The sequence below is a fragment of the Mixophyes fleayi genome, chromosome 4 (assembly GCF_038048845.1).
Source record: "Mixophyes fleayi isolate aMixFle1 chromosome 4, aMixFle1.hap1, whole genome shotgun sequence".
NCBI lineage: Eukaryota > Metazoa > Chordata > Amphibia > Anura > Limnodynastidae > Mixophyes > Mixophyes fleayi.
This window is the reverse complement of record NC_134405.1, coordinates 185,966,240-185,983,371: the sequence shown is the minus strand read 5'-3', so window position 1 is coordinate 185,983,371 and position 17,132 is coordinate 185,966,240. Positions and strand designations below refer to the sequence as shown.

Sequence of the window (17,132 nt, the reverse complement as noted above, 5' to 3'; positions counted from 1 at the left end):
AAATGGTAACAATTAGCTAGTGTTTAATTGTACAACATTATCTTACCTTTTGAGCATTCAAAGGTATTTGATTATTCACAGACTCCACTGCATGAGTTATGGAACCACACTGCCGATTCAGCTTAAGCAGAAATGCAAAAAGCTCATCACCACTGGGAAAAGAACAAACCCCACCCCCAAAAAAACAGAGTTACTAAAGTGGTAGCTGAATAGGGAAAAAGCATACTGCAAGCAAATACATGCTTCCTTGATTTAGCCTCCCTAACTGTGTGATTCTGTGAACCTAGAGGGCCAGGTATCTACTGAAAATAGGTTCTAACCCTGGTGTCCTCTCACAGTGACAACAATGATTCAGTTTTTACAGCAAACTATCTTGTTATGTACCTGCCCCCACTAATGGATGAATGAAAAACTGAATTTCTTTAAAGGTGTCATGGGTTTGGCTTATCCAGAATAAATTATTATTATGAATAAGGTTATGCAATCGAATGAATACAATTTCCTACCACCTATTTATGAAACCGTTATGGCGGTATTTTGTTTAAATTGTTCTTACTCATGTGGTGAACCAGATCTGATTGACTAATAATGTGCAGACTATGCAGGCTAGATGGAATTGATTTGATGGGGCTGTAGACTTGCAGCTCTCCTGGCTTTCAATTTCGTTGTAATATACGTTTCATAATACTATATATTGAATATAGCACATTACAAATATTGCTACGGAATTTGCTGGCGCTATATAAATATTGATGATGTTGATTATTACTGTACTGGAGAGGTAGGTAAGGAGCTGCATGGAAACGTGTCCCTCCAGATCTATTACATAGTTTCATGCAGGCAGCAGGGTGGGTGTGCAGTATTTTACACCATTCCATTACCACAACAATTACAAGAAATGTTCTAATATAATAAAAGAAAATAATAATAAAAAGGTATCAAACTGGTGAGAATTATTAAACTGATGAATGAATCTTTTAATTCATACTGTTCCCTCTGCTCTAAAAAGTCATAATCCTGCATGTCCAATAATAAGATAAATGTAGATTTTAATTTTACTGGTTTTATCGCCAAAGGACTGAGTTAATCTAGCAAAACAGATTTCATTACAGAGGATTAGTGATTTGTAGTCTTTAAAGTGCCTAGAGTCTCTGTTTGTAGTTTTAGCTATGTGCAGGATAAATGCAAATTGTGTTACTGGTAATTCCTTTTCTCTAAATGCTCCATGGCAGCCTTTACTATGAGATAGCTTCTGCATTATTTAGCTAGACACAGGTCAAACAAACTTTCCTCAGGGATAGTTTTATAAGCCAGCTCCTCCTCTTCCTCCAGGTCTGTCGAGTACTTCCCAAGCGGTCTTCTGAGAAAATATAATACAGCCTGGGTGGGAACATTCAAGGCTGACATGGAGTAATTTCAGGTAAAGAAATTAACAGCAAGATAATTCACATTTTCCTCCTTCACAGTGGTCTTTACTATGGGCTGTAAATAAACAATATATGGGGGGACGCAATCCAGACATTGCTGCCTGGATTTGTGACATGAAAAGTTTTTGTAGTTGGCTTTTGATTAAGCTCAGTTGTTTAATATTTTTCGAGAGGTATTTCTTATTCAATTCCTCAAGACTAGTAAGCTGAACTCATTTGCTCATTTTGTTTTTAACCTAGATCACGACTGTGAGGCAGTGCCTCTCATAACTGCCTTAAAGGCACACCAATAGGTGGGTATTGATGTATCATTAGGATGGTTAGTTTGAGTATACAAAAGCAATGCTTCCTATAATGGCATTTTAACTTTTGGGGAACTCAACAAATTATCGGGCAGTCTCCAAGGCCTTGGAGGTATGGAGGATTGACCAATGACCCATAACCACAATATGAAGTCATGGTCCAACCAGGTGACTGGAAAAATTTAGATTTAGAATTTTGTAGGGTTAATTTATCTGAAACTACCAGGCACACTAGAGAAAAAGGTATAATCCCTCTCTCTAGGTACACTCAATCTCCAAAGAGGTTAAATTCAGTATCAAGATTATGTAGTGCTGTAGAAGGTATTGCTATGTCAGGAAGTGGTCTACCTTTGAAGGGGTATCCTATCAATGTTAGGGTCTGGAACTAGAATAAAATCCCCTAGGATGATTAGATTGTCCTTCTTTATTTTGGATTTCCTGACAGATGCCCCTCAAAAATGGAATTTGTTGCGTGTTTGGTGGATATGATAACAAATATCTACCAGTTTTATCTTCTACTTTAGATTTGAGAACAAAGGATATTCTTGCATTAATAAGTATAACAACGCTATTGCGTATTAGAGGCATGTTTGCCGTATAACAGATAGGATATCTATGCTCTTTAAAAACAGGGCTGGGCTACTGAAGAAAAGTGTTTCCTGGCCTGCTACTACATCCAATTGGTGTTTATGTAAAGTAGTGAGGGTGAGCCTACGTTTATTAGGAGTTTTAAGACCTTTGACATTTAAAGAGAAAAAGTTATCCATTAAAATCTAGCGTAGAATCGAAAAATAAGAGAGAATTACTACAAATGTGTTTAGAGTTATAGGTTAGCACATATGGTTCTCGGATGGGGGGTGTGACGATTATGTAGTATATCTAATGACTGATTGTTATTTTCTGTTGAATTCATGTATGACAGAGAATATTTTATTTAACCTTGTAATGTAATCTCAACGTGTACTTTGCTAAATGACATGAGTTTGAACCTATGCTAGTGTCAATAATCTTTTGAAATTATCCAGAGATAGATAAGAATCTCTGAGGAGTATTTTTTGGTATGCAGAGGATGTGGACCTGACCAGCCAAGCCAAATGAGCAGAGGTGAGAACTCAGGTCCTGTGAACATTCAAGAGCTCAGGACATTCCTAGCTCACTTCGAAAGCCCTGTGACATTTGGGAGATCAATCTGTCCTTATTGACAGCTAAACTCCAAAGGTAGGGGGTGAGAGCTATGTTCAGAAAGGTTTAAAATTTTCTGCTTTAAACATTACATTGTGCATTTTCATGAGGGGGCCTATTAAGACTGAAATGCCCCATATTTCTCAATTATGTTCACTCACACACAACAAGTCTTAACTAAAGTAAGTAGTGAGTAGTAGTTTTATTTCCCGTTTAATTTTCTGAAACTCATTTGTGCAACATATTGTGTCTTGCTATTAATTTTTTGTAACTAAGCATTGGAAACATTTTTCAGATTAAATAAATTTTATCTAGCGTATTCTCCGTGATACATTGTGAACTTACGAAGCCCAGAGAGACTCATGCTACATGTGTATGTGATTTAAGTGTGAAATATTGATATGTGGTTTTAGTGAACGTAAGGAAACTATAATAAATCATCCGTGGTGGCAGAAAAGGTGTATTCATTGCTAAGTGACTAAAGTGACGCCAGTCACGGCCAGCTGTTCAGATTGCTGTATCTGGGACAGGCTGGACATTTGTGATGGGGGGTAAGCATAGTGGCAAGGTGAGGATACGTGAACTGAGATAGCCGTGTATTTCTAGCTAGAGTAGTTATCGCAAGGGAAACGGTGCATCTATTCATAGTAGTAGAGTATACATTCATTATATAGACACATAACAAGGGAAAAAGGTATGTATGTAAATATAAGAATAAATTAAATGTGAACCCATAGTGAGTAATGTGACATTTGTAACTACAGGCGGAATCAATCCAAAGCAAAGATAAAGTGGAAGCAATGGAAGAACAATATATGTCACAAAGCTTTACATTTACCTATGATTTAAAAGTGCTCTACACATTGGATGGACAAGTTTCCGCAATGTGAGAGGAGAAATAGTCTGCCCCTTGCAACCTGGAAAAAATATGGGTTAGAAATAGATATAAATGTAAACAAACTGTCTCTGGTCTCATTAATTTAGACTGTGACCAATCCGAATGCACAGGGCTTCTGGGTTTAGAGGAAGGAAGGTTGACCTCAATGCTCCATTCCGCTAAAAGTTTAACACCTGCCTCCAGGGAGTCAATAAAACATGTGGGGCCTTAGTGTTGAACCAGTAGATTGACAGGGAACTCTTATCTGTAGACAATATCATCTGTTCTCATAGCTGAAATGATGGGATGAAAAGACCTTTGTTTATTGATGGTGGTCGCAGAAATATCTGGAAAAGAGTTAGAGACCACTCAAACTATCGACATTTTCTGCTGCTCATGCTGCATTCAGAAGATTTAACTTAGTATGGAAATAAAGTGAATCCGTAGGTGGGTGTCTCTAGGATAGATCCCCATAGCGTTTCTCGGTTTGGGGAGATGACGCATCCTGTCTATTAGCAGAACTTTGTCTTCAAATGCAGGGAGTTGTTTTCGGAATAGGACCATGGCCTGTAAGTTGGAATTGGTGACAGTTTCAGGGATCCCACGTATTTGTACATTATTTTGATTAGTGTGAGAAAATAAGTGTGATAACACTGTAACCATCCTGTTCTCGTTTCTCACATAATGTGGATTATAGCTTTAAGTAGCTTTTTAGTACTTTTTATAGCCCTTGCTTTTGTTCCCCAGCTCACCAGACTACAACTGCATTGTCTAATTACATATGGCTAAGGGGACATTGTAGCTCAGTGTAAATATGTATATTGTGTATTGTATAGTGATGACGTGGCAGTGAGGTTGTTATTCATTGTCTTTAAAGTGAAGCCAGGGGGTTATGGGTAGGAATCAGGTTGAAAGAAACTGGCGGGGCTAAACTAATTAGTGTCCATTGTTCTCAGACGACTATTCCAGACAGGCCATCTAGCCGGAAGGTTCTGTTGAAGGACAGCTCATCTTCACTCCTCTCTCCAACCCCCCCTAGTCCAGCACTGACCAATGGTTAAGAAGAATAGACTCATGGGTTTGCCTAGGTAGGGGAAAACACTGTGGAAATTTGACCCTAGATATAAAGGAGCCACTCCAGGGGGGAGGTGGTGTTCATTCTGGGATTTCATTCACAGAATGTGCAAGATCTGGTTTTGAGTTGTCGCTCTCTACTAGAGTCTATATATGCAGCTGAGAGAGATTCATGGGTCGTCAAGTCAGGACATCGAGGTGACTAGCTACTTAAGCTAGTGGGGTAAGGGATAGATGATGTGGTAAACCTACATGGCATTTATTTACTGTGTGTACATAATAATCTAGTGATTTTATTACAATAAACAGAATGGGATGATTTTACAAATGAAGTTATTTGTACTATGAAGAAGAATCAACAATAATCAGCAGTACAAACAACATGGAAATGGACTGTTACAGCACAGGAACATGCCTCATGAATCCCCTGCAAATGTACTTATAGAATCTGTCCCATTAGCAGATTCTACAGATCCACTAGAGACAATAACTATGGAGGAGCTGACACTGGAATGCCAGATCCGGAGTGTACCATACCTGTACTGCACGCACATGAATATCCTCAAACATCTTTTAAAAGATCAAAAGAGAATCCCATCAATGCCTTTAGTGTCTATAAGAAATGGATGCTCACTTTAGGTCCCCACATACCTCTCTGGGAACAAATGCAATGTCTGCAACAGAGTTTTGAAGAAGCAGAGGATGAGGTATGGCGACAAGGACTTACGGACACTGAAATGTGGCAGGATCAGTGTTATCGAGTGAATACTGAAAAATGCCAATTGCAATATCTTTTGTCACTTTCTAAAAAAATGGCTGCTCAGTCTGTTAATCAGGGGGAGGTCCATCCCAGTGGATTATACACAGTTGCCCAAGCTACTATCTTGGGGGAGACTGGAGAAGAACTGCTTGGTGAGGATGTAGTACCTCTGACTACTCAGAAAGAATTAGGAAAAATCCCCCCATTTGGTGACTTGGATGGAAAAGAGCTACTATATAAGTATCATGTAGTAGGTACTTCTGATAATTTGCCAGTGTTATTGGCACCTGAGACTGTGTCTGAGTTAGAACAGAATTACAGAAAGGGCCAGTTATCCACCCCTACTTTGTCTGAAAATGTTTTATCTAGTGAAGTAATGCAGGATATCGCATGTGTGCTCTCCAATGCAAATAATGTACAGCTCTATCCAATTGTGACAGAAGAGAAACAAACTTGTTCAACAAATCTCAGCAGAAATCATGATTACAGACTGTATGAGAGAATTAATGGGAGAGGATAAAAGAATTGTCATGTCAGGAGTCACTACCATGGGGCCCTGGGAACACTACTCCTACACCTTTCCCTACACAGAATTGGCAGATGAGGAGATGTTGACTGAGTGGGTGTCTGAGGGGGCACCAGCACAGCAAGATTCACCAGCCCCACAAGCTTTGAAACATCGCACTACAGATCCAAATCTGGGGACCCAGGACCCCATACCAGTGGCCTGCACTGGACCATCCACTCTGGTTGGCTTCCAGGAGGACAAGTCTGGCTCCAATGAGGATTCACACTACCCCGATGCGCCAGAGGCGAGGGAAGTAGTGCAACAGTTGGTTGTGGTAGCGGGGGGAGGGGAGATTCTGTCCAACATACATACGGGGACACCCACAAGTAGTTTGGGAGGACAGAGGATTCCGCAGTAGCAAAAAAATCAATGGAGCCCCCATGAATGCCTGACACTGGGCAGTTGTCCCTTGAGTGTTTGGGGGAGGGGGGATTGGATCTTTGCCAGAAACAACCAGACAAGGAGCCCTGGCTCCTGGGCAGTTTTTACTCGAATATGTGGAGGAGGGGAGCATGGTCTCCAGAAGCAGAGGACAGGCCAAAGGACTATTTGCAGTTGGGCATTTAAAAGTGGTTAAGGTACCCAAGGGATGTTGGACTACAACTCTCCTACCACGGATGTGTGCACCAGAGTGGCCCAATTTTATTGTTGTCTCATCTTGTGACACATGGTGTCAGGTGCCGTCCCCGCATGCTGCATATGTGCCGAGGACGGACGCCTGTCTCCTTACTCAGCTCCCGTCCCCTAACAACGGGACCTCCTTCCGGTCCGCCCAGGGCGCTTGCGCAGTAGGGCTCGCGTCCCGTTGCTAGGTATTCCTGACTGCCTCGGCATTCTCTTCCTATCAGGGGCTTGGTTAGGGTACTTAAGGCGCTTCCTCCCACAGACCTGTGCCAGAGTATTAGTTTCACCTCTTCAGTGTGCTTTCTCCTGTTCCCTGTTTTCATTATTTGTCCTTTGGTTCCTGACCACTCTATTTGTCCTATTACCGAACCCTGGAGAGCTCCTGACCTTCCTTTTGGATCATCCTTGTGTACTGCGCTATCGATTGGCACATGACCCAGACTGTACGACCATCCTGCTCATCCCCGCTAAACTGTTAACTTGCTGGGAGAACCGTGACCTGCGCACCTCACGAAGCCAAGCCTAAACTTCCTTGCGGGGGTCCCTGGTGAATACCGGGGGTGCGTTAGACGCCGCGCTTCCCCATCTAGTAGCGCCAATATCAGTCAGCGGCATCCTCGAAATCAATATCGTGACAGTATACTCTGGCCATGAGTAACCAGGATGAACCGTCGGCCCGGGGACCATCTGTTCCATCTGGCCCAACGTGTGGACCAGCATGACGACAATCAGGCGCAGCTATTACAGTGCATTCGGGGCGTGGTTAACCGTCTGGACACCCTTCAAGGGTCATTACCCACGTGCCCCGTGGTACCTTCTGGAATAGTGACCTCTACCCCTGCCTCAACTTCTGACAGCTCTGCCAGTCCCGCAAGCTCCAGAGGTTTGCGCATACCCTCACCGGAGTAATATGATGGAGATCCAAACAAATGTCGCGGGTTTATTAACCAATGTGCTATACAGTTCGAACTCGCTCCTGAAAACTTTTCTTCATACAGAATCAAGGTGGCCTAAATAATCTCCCTCTTTTCTGGTAAAGCCCTTGCCTGGGTATCTCCATTATGGGTACATGACGACACATTGCTTCAGAATTCCGTGACCTTTATTCAAAGTTTTTGCAGGGTGTTTGACGAGCCTGGTTGCGTGTCCTCTGCTTCCACGGGTCTCCTAAATCTTCGTCAGGATATTCTCTCTGTGGGTCAATAAGCGATCCAATTCCGGACACTAGCATCGGAGCTTACTTGGAATAAAGAGGCTCTAATCGCTACATTCTGGCAAGGTTTGAATGACAGGATTAAAAGTGATCTAGCTTTACAGGATCTACCTCCCAAACTAGATGATTTAATTTTCTTATGTATCAAGGTGGATATTCGCCACCAAGAATGCACACAGGAGCAAGAATGAGGTCGCCGATCCTTTCCGCGGCTTGCACCTCAATTTCAATCTCCTGTCCTCCCCATGGAAGAACCTATGCAAATTGGTTGCTCACGATTATCTCCTGAAGAAAGGGATAGATGCCTGCAAAATCGGTTATGTCTCTAATATGGGGATCCTGGACACGGTCTATCTGTATGTCCCAAGAGACCAGGAAATGCCACCTACTAGGTGATTGCAGGGAGGTGAGCTTAGGATCCCAGTCCTCTTCTCCCTGTTCCCAGAATCAGAATTTCCCATGCCTATTGTTTTTCTCTCCTCTGATGGTCCTCAATTTCTCTCTGCCTTCGTGGACTTTGGATCCACGGGGAAATTCATATCTTCCAGTCTGGTTTCACAGCTTCGTTTAGAAACCTCACAATTGCCTCAGCCGTTGATACACACCACAGTAGATGGAAATCGGGTCTCTAAAGGCTCTATCACCTGCATTACTGTCCACGCTCGACTGATGGTAGGAGCTCTCTCTTTGGAATGGATTAAATTCTTGGTTCTCCCACGATCCATCAACCCTATTATTCTGGGCCTACCCTGGCTAAGGACACATTCACCTCAATTCGATTGCCATCACGCTCAGTTTACGTCCTGGGGTTCTTCCTGCAAGTCACATTGTCTGACTCCTGTTGTTCGCAGTACCTCAGTCATCTCCTGTCAAGCTATTTCCTCCTGCGATATCCTTCCTAAGGCCTACTCTGAATTCCTTGACGTATTTAGCGAAGTGGCTGTGGAATCTCTTCCTCCCCACCGCCCTTGGGATTGTCCCTTTAGTATGGTGCCAGGCAAGAGCATCCTTCGGGGCAGGGTATTTCCTCTGTCTATACCCGAAACCCAAGCTATGTCCAACTACGTCTCTGAGATCCTCAGACGAGGATATATTCACAAATCGTCTTCTCCTGCTGGCGCAGGGTTTTTCTTTGTGAAAGATGGTTCCCTTAGACCATGCATTGAATATCGCAAACTCAATGCTATCATGGTCAAGAATCGGTATCCCCTGCCTCTCATTCCTGAGCTATTTGATCATATCCGTGAAGCTCAAATCTTTAAAGCTATCGAAGAAGCCTTCTCTCTAGCTCCCATCTTGATTCAACCTGTGGTAGGGGCTGTCCCAGAAAAGATCCTCCGATACCCTCAGACCCTTCTCAAAAAAATTCTCTCCCCCTGAATCTAACTACGGTATCGGGGACAAAGAACTCCTAGCTATTAAACTTGCATTGGAGGAATGGCGTTCTCTATTGGAGGGAGCTCACTTTCCAGTCACCGTTTTCACCGATCATAAAAATCTCATTTATTTGAAATTCGCTCAATGTCTAAATTTCCGACAGGCTCGATAGTCATTATTCTTCAGTCGATTTCAGCTCATTTTGACCTTCCGAACCGGCTCCAAAAACTTCAGGGCAGTTGTGCTCTCACGGTCCAAGGACTCCTCTGACTCACAGACGTCTATGCCCGCCAAACCTATTATTACTCCTGAGAAAATCTGGGCTTTGACCCAATCCTCTATCAAGACCCCTCCTATTGGTCGTTCCTTTGTTGACATCCACTTACGCAGTAAATTGCTAAATTGGGCATATAGTTCCAAACTTGCAGAACATTCTGGTGTTAAGAAAACAATGGCCCTTCTCTCTTGGTCTTATTGGTGGCCCTCATTAATTCCTGATGTTCGGAAGTTTATAAAAGCCTGTCAAGTACGTGCCAGACATAAAACTCCCAGACAACCTCCTACCGGACTCCTGCTTGAACTTCCCATTGCTGAACACCCCTGTCCAGTAATGGTATGGAATTTATCACTGATCTCCCTAGCATTTTGGTCATACTTGTATATGGGTAGTTGTGGACCAATTTTCCAAATTCACTCATTTTGTTCCTCTCAAAGGCCTACCTTCTGCTTCTGAATTGGCATCTTTGTCATTCTTCACATCTTCCGTCTACATGGTTGCCCTCAAGAGATCATCTCCGACCGTGGGGCAGTTTGTTTCCGTTTTTTGGAGGGCCTTCTGCAAACTCCTAGGAATTCATTTGAAATTCTCCTCGGGATACCATCCCCAGAATAACGGGCAAACAGAGCGGATCAACCAGGATTTAGTCTTATATTCAATGCTTTTGTTCCAAACAGCAATCCAACTGGAGTAAGTTTCTTCCATGGGCAGAATTACCCCACAATAATCATTTGCACGAGTCCACTAGCATGTCTCCTTTCTTCATCCTTCATTTGGCAGACATCCTATTCTGCCTACCTTCTCGCACTTACCTGTCTCTATGGTACCGGCAGCCCAAGACTTGGTTCACAACTTCTCCTCAATCTGGTCTCAGGTACAAATCAAGTTACAACACTCTCAGTACTGTTACAAACACTTTGCGGATCGCCATCGAAAGAACAACCCTATACTTCACATTGGGGATAAAGTGTGGCTTTCCACTCGAAATCTTAAACTCAGAGTGTCGTCTATGAAATATGCACCTAGCTACATCGGACCCTATCCTATTATTCAAGTTCTGAACCCTGTTACTTACAAAATCCGATTACCCTTCTCCCTTCGAATACATAACTCTTTTCATATTTCTCTTCTCAAGCCTCTGGTTACAATGAATTTTACAAAAAGACGTCTGCTATTCCTCCCGTCAGGACCGTGTCTGGAGATGAGTTTGAAGTTGATTTCATCCTTAAAAAGTGAATCCTCCGAGGTAAACCACAGTTCTTGGTCCATTGGAAGGGCTATGGACCTGATGAGAGATCCTGGGTCAACCAAAAGGATCTCCATGCTTCTCGTCTTCTGGCACAGTGTCTAAAAAATAAGTCTGCAAATTGGGAGAGAGAGGAGGGGGGGGGGTGGGTACTGTCAGGCGCCATACCAGCACGCTGCATAGATGCCGGGGACAGACGCCTGTCTCCTTACTCAGCTCCCGTCCCGTTGCCTAGCAATGGGACGTACTTCCGGCCTGCCCAGCGCGCATGAACAGTAGGCTTGTGTTCCGTTGCTAGGCCACGGGGCGCTTCTTTCTTCATGTTTGCCGGTAGTCAGGTGTTCCTGACTGCTTTGGCGTACTCCTCCTATCAAGGGCTTGGTTAGGGTACTTCTTCCCACACACCTGTGCCAGAGTATTGGTTTCACCTCTTCAGTGTGCTTTCTCCTGTTCCCTGTTTCCATTATTTGCCCTTTGGTTCCTGACTCCTGGCTTCTTCCTGACCACTCTATTTGTCCTGCGATTTGGCTCCATTGACTATCTGTTACCGAACCCTGGCGAGCTTCCTTTTGGATCATCCTCGTGTACTGCGCTATCAATTGCCACCCGACCAGGATGACCATTCCTGCTCACACCCGCTGCACTGTTAACTAGCTGAGAGAACTGCGACCTGCGCACCTCACGCAGCCAAGCCCAAACCTCCTTGCGGAAGTCCCTGGTGAATACCGGGGGTGAGTTAAACGCCGCGCCTCCGTGTCTAGTAGTGCCAATATCAGTCAGCGGCATCCTCAAAGTCATTATCATTACACAGGGCAGCATAAACCCCCACTCTAGCTGGGTGGGATGATATGCCCGCAGCCATGGGACCCTGGTGGGAGATTGAGGAAGTGTACTGCTGTCTACTTTACCATCAGACCCAGGTAAAACCAGAATAGGCCAGGGATTTTGGACTTGGGGCAAGTGAGCCACTGGTAAACAAGGGCTAAAAAAGTGGGGGAGGCAATGTGACAAAACGAGTGTCATTACACTGTAACCATCCTGTTCTCGTTTCTCACATAATGTGGATTACAGCAAATACTTTTATAGCCCTTGCTTTTGTTCCCCAGCTCACCAGACTACAACTGCATTGTCTAATTAAATGTGGCATAAGGAGCCACTCCAGGGGGGGTTGGTGTTCATTCTGGGATTTCATTCATGGAAGTTGCAAGATCTGGTTTTGAGTTGTTGTTCTCTACTAGAGTCTACATATGCAGCTGAAAGAGATCCATGGGCCGTCAAGTCTGGACATCCAGATGACTGTAGCTCTGAAAGCTAGTGGGGTAAGGGACAGATGATGTGGTAAACCTGCCTGGCATTTATTTACTGTGTGTACATAATAATCTATTGATTGGTTTTGTTACAATAAATGTATTGCTGTACTTTCTAACTGCATTTGCCTGAATGACCATATGAATTCTAGAAGGTACTGGGTAGAATTCCCTTGCATAGTGAGGCACCTGTGGGTGGCCAGCCAGTGTGAAGTGGGTAGCATTGGGCTAGAAAACCTGGTATCTTCACAAGTAGTCTTCCAAATCAGCGAGTTTGTCACGCAGGGTTAAAACTTCTGTTTGAGGAGCATAGTGTGTTGTGATTGAATCGTTATGTAAGGCAATTCAGTGAATTCTTCCACATGGCGAATGGACTACTAGGCACGACAGGCTGATTTTTCAGGTATGGGTTCCCTCAGGATGGATCCTTTTTATTGTTTGGAAAAAACAAATTAGTTCTGCTGAAGCTAATTTGGTATTCAACAGTGCAAGACCCCTGAAAGTCCATCTTGTAGGAAATCTAAGATGTGTGGAATATTCAGTGATGTTAGACTAACTTTAGACCCACACCAAGATTTTTCATATTCTGTAATAGAGAACAGAATAATTCTTTTTCCCAGCTTGCAGGAGTATACTGATCACAGATTCTGAAACACCTTTATTTCTGAGCATTTCCTGCACAATCTCCAAGCCATTAAAGCTAGGTGTATAACATTTTGATGTAGAATTGGACCTTAAGTTTGTAAATCTGTCCGAAGAGGTAGAGGCCATGGTCTTTCGCCATTTACCATGCTCATGGAAACAAAGGACGCCTTAGGCAAAATGGAAGAATGGTTATTACATCTGCTTTTTCTTTTTTTCTTTTCCTCAGGACACAAGGAATGAGAGGAAATGGAGGGAAGATGTATACTTCTTGGCACTCATTTCAGGCTTCTCGACCTGTTGAGAGATTTCTAGGTAACTTCTGACAATTGTATTGTTTGGTCCAATGAGAACTTTTTGTGATCCCATTTCTCCAGGAGCTCTAGTCGGAGATCACACAGATGCCAACTAACAAGACTACGCCTACTACTGAAGAAAACATTCCCAATAGCCGCAGCCCTATGCTTATCGTCACATGGCGAGTCTGTACTTGCCTTGCCAGATGTAAAATTTGGCACATCATTCTTCTGACAAAGATATTCTGTTCCTTATGGTGTTTATTTCCCAGAAATCTTTTGTCTTGGTACAAGATGACTCTTTCTTGGTCAATACCCAACCATATTATCATAAAAAATTACCTGGACTGTTCTGAGACTAATTTTTGGACTCTCCCATAACAAGAATGACATCCAAATATGGTCATATTTTGATTCCTTATGTCCTTAATTCTGCTATCAGTGTAACGAACACCTTGGTGTAAGTTCTCAGAGATGAAAAGTTCTCAGCAGGGAAAGTTCTCTGCTCTCGAATCAGATTCTAGCCATCATTTATTTAGTACATTCTACAAAATGACAGCTAGAATCTGATTGGCTGGTATAGGCAACATCTCCACTTTTCAAACCTGCAGATTAGTAAATATACCCCCTAGTCTAGAAGGCTTATATTTGTGTCATTACAAAGATGCGTGATTGAAATGCAACCTGGTGACTGTTTAGGTCACTGCATTTGCTAAATTTAGAACTTTCAAAGCCTTTTTGCCTGGAGCATTATTTTACTGAAGTCGTCAGAACACAGGGTGCACTGCTGTCACGAAGAGATGGCAAAGTTGTTGAAATATCATGTGGCATTCAAATGTTGCACTACTCTTATCAAGGGAACCGGTGTGTGTGTGTGTGTGTGTGTGTGACCACAAACAAACCAATGAAACCCCACTACCAGCTTTAATCATTGACATATGACACACTTGACCCATGTGCCATATAATTAACCTTACATCAGAATAAAGCAGTAAGATTGGAATTGGTCAGTCTGACAACTAGTGTTTGTATACTTTAGTCCAGAGCACCAGCATATTTTTTATTACTGACAAGAGAAGGACTTTACTGTGTAGGTGAATGTTGTGGTACGATTGCATAAAGTCCAAAAAAGTTGTGCATTCTGACATGTCTCTTTGGGAACTACTGTTGTACTCAATTGTAAGTTGAATGCCAGCCTGCTGACTTGATATTATCTTGCTGGTGGCCAATAATTGATACCCATCAGCGTTTCTGTTCCAGATACACTCACATCCACCTGTCTGGCTCTCACCAACATGCTTGGTTAAAAGTTCCTTAAAAGTTTTGTCTTGCCCATGGACCATATCAATTTTAAAATAGACTAACTTTTGGCACCTGCTTTAAATAGCATTGTAGATACTTATACAATCTTGCAAATAGACACTCACGGGTATATTCAATTGTTTAGTTCTCGCGGCGCGTAAAAACTATTACCGTTAATACAGGTCGGGAGCTGAAATTCAGCGAGAAAACTACCGTATTAACGGTTTTTCCACGCACGATTTCCGTTATTACGGTAATCGTGAGCGGAAAAACCGCGAGATTTTCGGCGTTTCCGCAGAGAATTGAATATGCCCCTCAGTGTATTTCATGTAAGGCATTGATTGTTGGGGAATCATTTTCTCCTAAATAAACAAAACATCCTGTTCAACGAATTAGCTTTTCAAAAAAGACAATTCTAATTTTATCCCTGCTCCTCTTACTCCACAAGCAATTTCTTTTGATGAGAAACAAGAAAGTGGTGTGCCTCCCACTTTTCAACTCATAAAATGTGTATAACGTTTAATTACATCTGCACTTAACTACAAAATATTGTTACCTGGCTTCCAAGCCTGAAATATTTGGCAACGTTTCAAGTTTTGCTTCTTCAACCTGGATTTCTTTCAGCGCAGACATGATTTTCTTACAGTCCTTTGTATCTGTAACCCCAGCCTGTGTTCAACAAAAATCCCCACCCCCCCAAAAGAAAAATCGTGAGAGGCACAACACTATCATGCTAAACCATGAAATGCATATATGAGTTAGCTTTAGGTGAAATCTTTTTGTAATAAAGTGAATTACATTTTATTTTAGTCCTTATGACAAAAATGCATATTGATGATTGTTTTTCTTTGGTAAATATCGATCACTACATTAAAATAATATTTGTGTCATACACATATTTTAACAGAATTTCACTACTAAAGTGATTTTAATATTTTGAATTATAAAGTAGTTATATTTTTATATAAAAAAAATCTTCTGAATCTCTTGAACTTTGTGTCACTTATTTTGGACAGTATAAACACTCACATCTTCCAGAAGTGTCCAACGTTTTTGAATACATACTTTATTTTGTTTCTCACTAAAGGTAAGGAACTTTTAGGGGGGGTTCTGTTGTGCACCACTGTGCTGCAAATTTGTGTCTATTTTTGGTTCCACTTACGAATATAAACAGACATTCTCTATTATGATGGACAGAAAAACAAAACAAAAATACAAGCAAAATAAACTGACAAATGGAAAGGTCTCTGCAGAATTTTGTTGCCACTGTTCCAGCCTTACCAACGTTCAACAGCTGGTAGAAAATCTAGTAGGGTTGTGACAGAATTCTGAAGAGGAATTTTGTCACAATCCTACAAGAGTTCCAGACACTTTGTGTCCTGTCCAGGCCCACACCTACTTATGACCAACAGGGACCAGGCTAACGTGGTCTTCTCTTATAGCAACTCCAATGTCCCTTAAAGCTTGACAAGTTCACAGATACAGATAAGCAGACATCAAATATCAAATTTGTAAGGACACACATTACATCAAGTGTTTGTTTCCCAAAGTGAATTCTTGTAATTGCTCTCAACACATTTTTGTGCCACAACATGGCACCTTTACAGAATAATACTACACATGTCTGATGTATGAAAATCATGCAGTGTATGCCTACTAGGCTCTGTTAAATGAATTACTGTTTGCTCCTGGTCACTAGTTATGGGGTCTCTGTGGGAGGGAGTATTAAAAACAAACATTTAATCTTGAAAACAAAGACACTACCAAAAATGTTGGGATTCTTCCCAACAACAAAGGGCTGTGGAGACTAGAGTAATTACCAAGAATGGCACCCATGAAGTGCTACGCCAGTAGTTCCAGTACAATGGACTGGGACCCCCGAGACCCCTTGGCATTATATCAAAAGATTAACAAATAAAACATAATAAATACATAATAAAATAAAAGTTAATTTAAAAAAAAAACAACTCACCAAAACCCCTGTTCAATAATAATAATAAAAAAATCTTCTTTCTGATCTGTTGTCTACCAAATGGGGAAGAAAATCTAAATTTTACCATAATAAACAACATCAGGGTTTACCTAGACTACCATTCCCCACAAGCATTTCCCATGCTGGCCACTTTTGGCTGACTGGTAGTGAAGGGGAACCCTGGGGGCTGCTGACATTGTAAGAGAGCAGTGGTTATTTGTAGTTAGTGGATGGGTTTGTTTTTTTTAACAAAGATTTTTCAGTAGGAGAGAGGTGCAGGCAAGAGTACACTACTTACTGAATAGATGTGCTGACTTTATAATATAAAAACTACTTGGAAAATTTGTATACTTTTCAATCTTGATTCCAAACAATTCCCTTAAACGCTTAAAGCATAATACTTGTGTGGCGTTCTTGAAAGCAGGCAACTATTCTAAAATGCAAGAGCTATGAAGTCTTCATTAACATTACAAGTCTATTACACTAAACAGAACATGCCTGTTGGAAAACAAACTAGCTAATTCCATACTGCTGGGAGAATTTGATTTATGTGGTTGCAATTTAAGGATCGCACTCAAAACTTGGCAAATGTAACCGCAATTTTCCAGTCATTGTATGAAAAAAAGTAAAATTATCTGATATCATTTTTATTGCATCTATTATTGTATCATAAAAAAATGTTCTCT

The 17,132-nt window shown here is 41.9% G+C and overlaps 1 protein-coding gene across 2 annotated transcripts in view; it reads right to left on the bottom strand.

Moving 5' to 3' along the window:
- ASZ1 (ankyrin repeat, SAM and basic leucine zipper domain containing 1) overlaps positions 1-17,132 on the bottom strand; it is a 165,297-nt gene that overhangs the window by 18,455 nt on the left and 129,710 nt on the right. For both annotated transcript variants that reach the window (XM_075208977.1, XM_075208976.1), the window contains exons 10-11: positions 15,031-15,143; positions 47-152 (exon numbers count right to left, since the gene is read on the bottom strand). In XM_075208977.1, the coding sequence (XP_075065078.1) occupies positions 47-152; positions 15,031-15,143 (219 nt within the window). The remainder of the gene's footprint in view (positions 1-46; positions 153-15,030; positions 15,144-17,132) is intronic.